A 10513-nucleotide genomic window follows, 5' to 3' on the forward strand; every position below is an offset into this window, starting at 1 on the left:
GGTGTTCATGTTATTTGTCGTCTATTTGCTAATCTGCTGAGCTCTCTGAAACCGTTGTGATCTAAGAGAGGTTTAGAAATTACCGAAAGCTTTATTTTTATATCCCGACTCAGATTTGGAGTTCCCTTTTTGCTAACGTGCCGTCTCGAATTTGTAGTTCTCATTTGGACGGATGTGCAGTGTTGATATGCCAAGAAACGGAGGAGCTTGCATTTGCTTTGTGAGTTTTGTAAGTAGATTGGATATTTTCCTAATTCCTTTTTGTCTGAAATAAAACTGGATTTATTCACTTAAGGCTTCCAGTATCTTCAGGACGGAGTGTACTGAAGTGGCCACCCTTCTGAGATCAAGTCTTGCTAAATCTCTTTAACGTGGCTAAAAATGGTTTTCGCACACAGGGAACAGAGACAAAGGTTTAAAAATATAACCCATGTTGTTTTATTGCCATTTGTTGTTTCGTACAGATGTTTACAAACATTGTGCGGATCACTTGGATCTGACAGATGGATCGAAAATGATATAAAAACAAGGCATTTGGAATTACTCGTTAGCAGTGTACGGGGTGCTCAGGTTTGTCCGTCATGGATCTTTATGGCTCAAAAAATTCATACAGATGCCCTAAGTCAATGGGATTCGACGACATCCTGAGCGACCCGGTCCACTTTCTTTGGTCTGAAGTTTGTAACTCAACACTAGCTTGATGACCGTTTCAAGTTTGCTGCTGATTTTTGACATACAGTACAGTCACGCACATTCGCTCTTTTACATGTAGTGGCATCAACAAAAACAAAAGATATGAACGTATACAAAGTTCCCATGTTAGACAAATGGTTATGCATAAATATAGCTGAGGCTGTCGTACAGTGCAGTTACTGTGATGTTCAAGAAACAGTTTTGTCGTTCTAGCACCAAAATGACTTTGTTTACAGCCCTTGAAAACAGTCCAATGTTGCTGGTCGTTGCAATAAACTACAGTATTATTCGTTTAGATGATCGGCGGACGAGCTCATGTAAACAGTGACGTCTGTCACATAGCGCTCAGTGACAGTAAATTTAAGGACGCTGTGATCATTCAGAGGAAAAACAAAGTCAACAGCTCGTAAAGGCTATTTAGCTAACGTTTACAAGTAAATATTTGGTTCGGCAGTCTTGACGCTCAAGGATACAAAAGAAGAAGAAATACAAACAAAATCTACATTTCACTTTAAAATATACAATTAAAATTTTCAACAAGCTTTGATAGTATTGATTTTTCAGCATTGAGACAGTACAAAAGACAATCACACACAAAATAAAAAATAAAACAAAACACAAAAGACCTTTGAAAAATGTCACGTTTGCGATCCACAAATCAGTTCGTAGTACAGCGTAAGTTGGAATCTTAGCACCTGGTTTGCTCGCCATTTTTTGAGAAACTAAGAAACGAGGGTCGGCTGGTCGTTCCCGCACTTGAAAGTTGAAAAACCTGTGTGTGCGTGTCCATATCTGGAGTGTTTTGGAGAACGGCTTGCCAAACAATCCTTATGTACCATTGAGACTGAGCGTCTCCAGCTGCAATCAAAAAATGGCCTCTGGTTGGTTTACCCAGCAGGCTTCCAGTTCTCCATTCGTATGTGCTCTGTTTGCGAAGCGCGCCTTTGTCAAATACACCGACAAGAGCACACAAGTATGGAGAAGAAATTGCGAATGCCAAGTTTGTGCAACATCACATGCATATTCGAAAACCCTTCGGACACTCGTTGCCATTTTTGGAATGGAAATTCCCTGATTAAATACACAGAGGAGGCCCAGTGCAAATTTTGAGCATTTAGCACCACTCCTGTCCTAACTGCCGTACATATGTGTATTCGTGTGTATAATGAGGTAAAATGATGTGGCAGCTCAAGCAAACACTCCAGAAAGTTTATGTAAAAGGATGGACCCTGAACCCTCAACTCTTGTTTTAAACCTGAAAACTTGTTGCAGTCCTTTGTGTGACCTTTTTTTTTTCTTCAAAAACAGTACAATACTTGACGAATGACTCTAAATACTGAATGGAATAAACTTTGACCCCAGTTTGCACCGAGATATCGAGGTGAGCGAACGGTCGTTATATTTTTCTTCATCTATAATGCAACGCTTTTATGTGCACTAAAGACTGAAATGTCATTTCATGATAATTTCGACAGTTTACAACTGTATCAGCCGTACTAAAATTAAATCGTCCTTACCATTAATATTTCTGATTGTCCCTCAGGTAAAAGTGGGCGCTAATGCAAGTGCTAACGCACTCCTGCTAATTTAAGGTGGTATATGTACACATTCCACCCAACCTGGTGGAATCACTGGGGGCTGACGTGAAAGGACGGCAAATAAAAACAAACCCAAAACATGGCGGTAAATGGACAAAGTCTCTCAGAGCCAATGCCCTGCAGTGAAGGGCACGGGGGGGGGGGTCAAGGATCAGTCTCAGTGCAGGTGGATGTGCAGCTTGATGCGCAGTGCGTCGCCGATCTCGCCCAGCAAGTAGTCGCTGTCGTGCTGGTCCTCCATTTGCTGGAGTTTGCGCGGACCGAACAGACGCAAGCTGGCGATCTCCAGGCGGTACAAACCTGGAGGGGGTAGCTTCCGGCCCAGCCGCAAAATGCTCTTGCCGTCACGGCGCTCCAGGATGCGGAAGTGTTCACCCTGGTTTCCATGCGTTATGACATAGCGCACGTGGTGCTCAAGCGGCTCCAGGGCAGGAAGCAACTCAAGTAGGGGTTCCTTGTTTTGCAGCTGTGCCAGACTCAGGTTCATTGGGATGGAGGTCTGAACATCCATGCTGGCCATGCTCACCGTCTCCTGAAGGCAGGACAGAACAGTCAGTAAGGTCAGGGTTAGCAATTTTGATAACACAACTACAGAGAGGCGGACAGTACTCAAAATTACCTTAAGCTCATTATCGCCAGCATTACGCCTATGGCGTCCTTTCTTTCCAAGGTCACCATTGATCTTGCATTCATAGCAGGCTTCCGGTGACAATGCTTCTTCGTCATCGACACCTTCCGAGGCAAACTGACCCTGGAAGCCCACTCCTGTGATGCAGTGCCTAGAAACATAAAAGGTGAAACCTTAATACATTATTTGCACTTGTGTAATTATTCAGTTCAGGCAAGGAATTTCCAAATTCTGGTTCTGGAGGGCCAACATCCTGTTGAGCAGGGATCTCCAACCCTGGTCCTGGAGAGCTACTGTCCTGCTAACTTCAGTTCCAAGACCCCTGTCTCTTAATTGTCAAATAACTCTGAAGATCTTGATTATCTTCCTCAGGTGTGTTTGATTGGGGTTGGAGCTGAACTACCCCTAGCTCCAGCTTGTCCCAATATACTTTCCTGGAAGTTTTTACTAATTTTAAAGGCCTTGATAACCTTGGTTCAGGTGTGTTAAATTAAAGTTATAGCTAAACTCTGCAGGACGGAGGCCCTTCAGGACCAGAATTGGACACATCTGATTTAGGCCTTGCCCCAAATTCTCCACCTAATGTGGACTTGCTGTCTTTGCTTGTATAGGTCCATGCAGTGTCCTGCAGTTTAGTTTCAACCCTAATTAAACACCTGAACTACCCAATCAAGCTCTTACTAGGTATACTTGAAACTTCCAGGTAGTTGTGTTGAGACAAGTTGGAGCTAAACTCTGCAGGACACTCGCCCTCCAGGAATGAGTTTGGGCCCCCTAGTTTATGGAGTCCAAAAGACGGTAGAGCAGGGGTCTCCAAACTCGGTCCTGGAGGGCCAATGTCCTGCAGAGTTTAGCTCCCTAATCAAACACACCTGCCTGGAAGTATCTAGCGTGCCTAGTAGAACCTTGATTAGCTGGTTCAGGTGTGTTTAATTATGATTGGAGCTAAACTCTGCAGAACACTGGCCCTCCAGGACTGAGTTTAAACACCCATGCTGTAGAGCAGGAGTTCTCAACTCTGGCCCTCGAGGTCCATTTTCCTGCAGAGTTTAGCTCCAACCCTAATCAAACACACCTGAACATGCTAATCAAGCTCTTCATCATTACTAGAAAGTTACAGGCAGGTCAGTTTGATCAAGGTTGGAGGTAAACTCTGCAGAAAAGTGGACCTCGAGGGCCAGAGTTGAGAACCTCTGCTGTAGAGCATCCCATTTTAGGAATCAGAAGGGTTCTTGCACCCTTGCTGAGCCCATGCTGGTGCGAGCTCCACAGTAGACTACTGCATGACAATCTATGTATGGGTTAGGCACCAAAATGTGAACTCGTGGACAAGGAATATATTAGTGGAATTTAGGAAAGGGCCTTGAAGTTTCGGGCAAGTTTATGGCATAGGTATGTAGACATCCTTTCCAATCGCCAAGGAAAAACCTAAACCCTTTTAGCCAGTTTAGAACTGGGGTCTCCAAACTTGGTCCTGGAGGGCCGGTGTCCTGCAGAGTTTGGTTCCAACCCAATTTACATACACCTAAACCAGCTAATCAAGGTCTTACTAGGTATACTTGAAACTTCCAGGCAAGTGTGTTGAGGCAAGTTGGAGCTAAACTCTGCAGGACACTGGCCCTCCAGGAACAAGTTTGGTGACCCCTACTCTATTGAGTCCACAAGACATTAGCGGAGGAGTCACCAAACTTGGTCCTGGAGGGCCGGTGTCCTGCAGAGTTTAGCTCCAACCCTAATTAAACTCTAATGGTCAAGCAAGGTCTTACTATGCATGCTAGAAACTTCCAGCCAGATGTCCTGAGGCAAGTTGGAGCTAAACTCCTCAGGACATTGGCCCTCAGGACATCAGCTAATTGAACTAGCCAGAGCTGAACTCTGAAAGAAAGTGGTCCTCCAGGAGCACAAATGGACAAAATGAACTCTGGTAATTCAGTGGTCAAATAAGAACAGACTAGCCCAAATACTCACCCTTGTCCTGCTCGGTAGAAGCCTCCGGGACATCCGCACAAGTATCCACCATCTGTGTTGGAGCAGCCATAGCTGCAGGGGTTATTGTTCATGGAGCATTCATTAACATCCTGGCAGCCGCCAGCAGAGGCCTCAAAGTCGAAACCTGAGGGGCACACGCACTTATAGCTGCCCAGAGTGTTATAGCAAGATGCCGATCCGCATACTTGGTTCCCGGTGCATTCGTTCTCATCTGGGTGGACGGAAGACGCAAGAATTAGAACAACTGCCCCTCAACTGAAAAACGCGTTTCATCCTCGTAGAAATACTTACCCACACACTGGTTCCACTGATAGTGCTGAACGTAACCCTGTGGGCATCCACAGCGAAACCCTCCCAGCATGTTCTGGCAACCGTGTTGGCATCGGTGGTTTCCGCCACATTCGTCGACGTCTGTAAAAAAACAAAGATATCAAATTCAGGTTAGCATGTCCGTCCACTTTCAACTAAGTCATTAGTGGTGCTTTGTGGGAGTGTGTGCGGCTAAGGAGCTTTGTAGGCGTGATTTGATCACCACAACTCTCTGATTTCCACACAGCATCATGAGTAATGTAGTTTTTACACCACAAACTCCACTGTTCAACATAACTATGAACTAATGTGAACGGATGGCTTCAAAATGGCCAAAACGGTAGACGTACCGTCGCAGTTGAGTCCTGTGCCATCCAAAGAGAAGCCCTTTTGACACTCGCAGTTGAAGCTGCCAGGGGTGTTGAGGCAGGAGGCGCGGGAGCCGCATACGTTCGGCTGATTGCTGCATTCGTTGTTGTCTGCGAGATGAAGCATGGAGGCAATTTTAGCTCCGAATGACCCGCTCAATTATTTAGACTCCGGGCTAGGCATGTTAGCAGGCAGTTTGAGTTCATATCACTCACCTATGCATGCCGTCTGGTGCTGCGTGAAGCCTGAGGGGCATTTACAGGTGAAGCCACCGATCGTGTTGACACACAGGAACTGACAGTTGTGTTGCTTGGTTGAGCACTCGTCCAAGTCTGGGATGAAATAAGCATCACAGTGGGTTGATCATTGGGGCGGATTATTGCTATGACCAGATTTATAAGCAGATCTCGTCCCAGCAAGGAAAAATGTACGCATTAATTATAAACTAACCTTTGCAGGTCTTCCCATCGGGCTGGAGGATGTATCCTCTGGGACACGAGCACAGGTAGCTGCCTTCGGTGTTCTTGCACAGGAAGTTACACGGTTTGGGCGACTGAGAGCACTCGTCCATATCTAATTAGAAAGCATGAGGTATTGCATCAAAAATAGGGCTTTTGAACAGTATCGCACTTTATTTGTTTTAAGTAAGAGTTACGGTGAGCGAGTAGAACGTACCAATGCAGGAAGTGCCGGTAAAGTCATTGGTGTATCCCACGTTGCAATGGCAGCGGAAGGAGCCGACGCTGTTGATGCACTGGCCATTCTTACACAGGTTAGGCATCACCTCACACTCGTTGATGTCTGCAAAAATACAGTAGATGTGGTATAAATATTCAAATATGCATTTTTGCAAAGATGCGTTTAACTAAACATCTGTAGCACTTTAAAACAGCGCTAGTATTAATACTATAAAATTATTAATACATTTTATATATTTAAATCATTTTATTTTATTGAATTATTTATCATTAAAATAAAATTATTTAAAAATGAATTCATGTAAACATCCATAATTACAAACAGAAAAATTTATACAATTCTAAATGCATAGATTTATTAAATAGGTTAAAATATTTTAACATTTAATATAAATGTAAAAAAATAATTTTTAAAATATTCCGAAATTAATTTAAACTATAAATGCTACTAAAAACATGATACTAATGAAAACATGATATAACTAAGCAATAAGGTACTTGAGGCCGTGCTGTATCGTGAATACATCACAGCTGAAGGGCATTGTTAGGCACGACGAAGCGTTTTTATAAAACGGTTACCACACAATAAAAATATTAATATCAACATATATATTAATTTATATATATATATTAGGTTGTACATTTTCATAAAGTAAAATCATTAACTGCCTTCCGCTGTAAAAAGTAGTCCCTAACTGCTAAAGCTTTGTTTACGTTGCTAAGGGTGGTTGCTAAGGAGGTTCAATGATACACAGAACGTTGAGTGAAGCGGTCGTAGCCGTGCTGTATCGTGAATAAAACACAGCTGCTGACCAATCAGAATTGAGGAATGGAACTAACCGTTTTATAATGAAAAACAATTCACTATAAAAAATAATAAAAAAGTAATTAATATTAAAATGATTGAATACTTCCTGAATCGCATAATATTGACATTTAATATAAATAATTGTATTTAATAATTGTAAAAATGTATTTAAAATAACCATAAATGAATTAGAATAATTAATAAAAACATGAATATACATCTAAAAAATATTTCAAATATATTGTTAAATATATTAAAATATCCCAAGCAATTTATTAAATATCACAAATACGAAAATATTGATATTTTTGAAAATTGAAAATACCAAATTTATATTTGATAATTTGTTCAAGATTATTATAATTATAATATTATAATAACAATTTATTATAATACAATTATTTTATGTAAACATTCCTAATTATGAAAAGTAACGCATATTTTCTTAATTGATATTGAGTAAATACATTTATAAATGTATTAAAATATAACAATAAATAATCCAAAATAAATGTATATAAATATTTAAATGTACATCATAAAACATCTGTTGAATTTGCGCATCAATGCATTGGTCTAAAACTAGCCATTTTTGAACATAACACTATAAGATTAATCATCTGTTTTGATTTTCTCAGCTGTTGCTCAATGAAATCTCCTTAAAGTCATTGATAAGTGCTGTGATGTCTAACCTCTGCCGTCAGTGGTGTATCCAGGTCCGAGCGGACACATCTTCTTGTACTGGACGGTGCCGGGCAGAGGACAGAGTTCACACAGAGATCCCCATCCGCGACCGCCGTTACAGCAGCACTCCGACTTGGTGACGGTGTTTCGGTTGGTAGACGACTGCTGGCACATCGTCTGCAGGACCTCCGTGAAACAGAAGCCCTTCCTGTTGTCTGAGAAGCACCACAGGTGAGTTAGACAGAGTTAGTCTGATTCAAAACTGAAATTGTGTACTTAACAGTTGAAACAGGGGATTTGATTCTTTCAGCCACATTCTAATTGTCCACTGGCTCTTTCAGCCACATTCTAATTGTCCACTGGCTCTTTCAGCCACATTCTAATTGTCCACTGGCTCTTTCAGCCACATTCTAATTGTCCACTGGCTCTTTCAGCCGCATTCTAATTGTCCACTGGCTCTTTCAGCCACATTCTAATTGTCCACTGGCTCTTTCGGCCGCATTCTAATTGTCCACTGGCTCTTTCGGCCGCATTCTAATTGTCCACTGGCTCTTTCGGCCGCATTCTAATTGTCCACTGGCTCTTTCAGCCACATTCTAATTGTCCACTGGCTCTTTCAGCCGCATTCTAATTGTCCACTGGCTCTTTCGGCCGCATTCTAATTGTCCACTGGCTCTTTCGGCCGCATTCTAATTGTCCACTGGCTCTTTCGGCCGCATTGCTCTTTAAGCCGCATTCTAATTGTCCACTGGCTCTTTAAGCCGCATTCTAATTGTCCACTGGCTCTTTCGGCCGCATTCTAATTGTCCACTGGCTCTTTCGGCCGCATTCTAATTGTCCACTGGCTCTTTCGGCCGCATTCTAATTGTCCACTGGCTCTTTCGGCCGCATTCTAATTGTCCACTGGCTCTTTCGGCCGCATTCTAATTGTCCACTGGCTCTTTCGGCCGCATTCTAATTGTCCACTGGCTCTTTCGGCCGCATTCTAATTGTCCACTGGCTCTTTCGGCCGCATTCTAATTGTCCACTGGCTCTTTCGGCCGCATTCTAATTGTCCACTGGCTCTTTCGGCCGCATTCTAATTGTCCACTGGCTCTTTCGGCCGCATTCTAATTGTCCACTGGCTCTTTCGGCCGCATTCTAATTGTCCACTGGCTCTTTCCGCCGCATTCTAATTGTCCACTGGCTCTTTCCGCCGCATTCTAATTGTCCACTGGCTCTTTCGGCCGCATTCTAATTGTCCACTGGCTCTTTCGGCCGCATTCTAATTGTCCACTGGCTCTTTCAGGAACAATTCTGATTGTCCACTGGCTCTTTCGGCCGCATTCTAATTGTCCACTGGCTCTTTCAGGAACAATTCTGATTGTCCACTGGCTCTTTCGGCCGCATTCTAATTGTCCACTGGCTCTTTCAGGAACAATTCTGATTGTCCACTGGCTCTTTCGGCCGCATGGCTCTTTAAGCCGCATTCTAATTGTCCACTGGCTCTTTCGGCCGCATTCTAATTGTCCACTGGCTCTTTCGGCCGCATTCTAATTGTCCACTGGCTCTTTCGGCCGCATTCTAATTGTCCACTGGCTCTTTCAGGAACAATTCTGATTGTCCACTGGCTCTTTCAGGAACAATTCTGATTGTCCACTGGCTCTTTCGGCCGCATGGCTCTTTAAGCCGCATTCTAATTGTCCACTGGCTCTTTCGGCCGCATTCTAATTGTCCACTGGCTCTTTCGGCCGCATTCTAATTGTCCACTGGCTCTTTCGGCCGCATGGCTCTTTAAGCCGCATTCTAATTGTCCACTGGCTCTTTCGGCCGCATTCTAATTGTCCACTGGCTCTTTCGGCCGCATTCTAATTGTCCACTGGCTCTTTCGGCCGCATTCTAATTGTCCACTGGCTCTTTCCGCCGCATTCTAATTGTCCACTGGCTCTTTCCGCCGCATTCTAATTGTCCACTGGCTCTTTCCGCCGCATTCTAATTGTCCACTGGCTCTTTCCGCCGCATTCTAATTGTCCACTGGCTCTTTCCGCCGCATTCTAATTGTCCACTGGCTCTTTCCGCCGCATTCTAATTGTCCACTGGCTCTTTCCGCCGCATTCTAATTGTCCACTGGCTCTTTCCGCCGCATTCTAATTGTCCACTGGCTCTTTCCGCCGCATTCTAATTGTCCACTGGCTCTTTCCGCCGCATTCTAATTGTCCACTGGCTCTTTAAGCCGCATTCTAATTGGCTGTTGGTTCTTACCGATGCACTCAGTGCCTGTGGAGCTCGGTTCGAAACCCTCGTTACATTCGCAGCGGTAACTGCCCACAGTGTTGACGCATCGGCCGTTCTTGCAGATTCCCGGCTTGCTGCGACACTCGTTCAGGTCTGACAGAGAGAAAAAGATTATATTAGACGACGCATGTAACCAGACAGACAGCAACAGCACCATGAGCACTTACTAGTATATTAAAGTAGCTAAATGACTGTAAAATTAAATTATATACAGCATGCAATATAGAAAATGGTTTAGGTGACGTCAAATAAAAATATTATAGACATTGCATAATGTTAGCCAAAGTATTACCTATATAATTATAAATTAAGTATTAAATATTCTTCTTGTTATTATATTTATTATTGTTTATTTTACTTGCTTTTAATTGATTTTTATTAATGTATAAAATATGAAATAATAATATTAATTACAGTTACAATAATAATTATAATATAAAAAAATAATATTGTATGTGTTTGT

The 10513-nt window shown here is 42.9% G+C and overlaps 1 protein-coding gene across 1 annotated transcript; it reads right to left on the reverse strand.

The window, feature by feature from the left end:
- Positions 1-414: 414 nt before the first annotated feature.
- Positions 415-10207, reverse strand: LOC141338952 (fibrillin-2-like). Its single transcript, XM_073844564.1, has 10 exons — positions 10018-10207; positions 7785-7991; positions 6262-6387; positions 6037-6159; positions 5802-5918; positions 5568-5696; positions 5200-5319; positions 4888-5119; positions 2911-3070; positions 415-2823 (listed from the first exon to the last, which is right to left on the reverse strand). Exons 1-10 carry the CDS (start codon positions 10205-10207, stop codon positions 2449-2451), a joined length of 1779 nt encoding a protein of 592 aa, XP_073700665.1. The 3' UTR covers positions 415-2448.
- Positions 10208-10513: the final 306 nt, after the last annotated feature.

The sequence above is a fragment of the Garra rufa genome, chromosome 7 (assembly GCF_049309525.1).
Source record: "Garra rufa chromosome 7, GarRuf1.0, whole genome shotgun sequence".
NCBI lineage: Eukaryota > Metazoa > Chordata > Actinopteri > Cypriniformes > Cyprinidae > Garra > Garra rufa.

Coding starts and splice junctions, on each gene's coding strand:
- LOC141338952 (XM_073844564.1), bottom strand. CDS start 10,207: ATGGTGCTGTTGCTGTCTGTCTGGTTACATGCGTCGTCTAATATAATC. Junction 7,992..10,017: donor CACAGGCACTGAGTGCATCG/GTAAGAACCAAC, acceptor GGTGCTTCTCAG/ACAACAGGAAGGGCTTCTGT. Junction 5,919..6,036: donor CGATGGGAAGACCTGCAAAG/GTTAGTTTATAA, acceptor ATTTCATCCCAG/ACTTGGACGAGTGCTCAACC.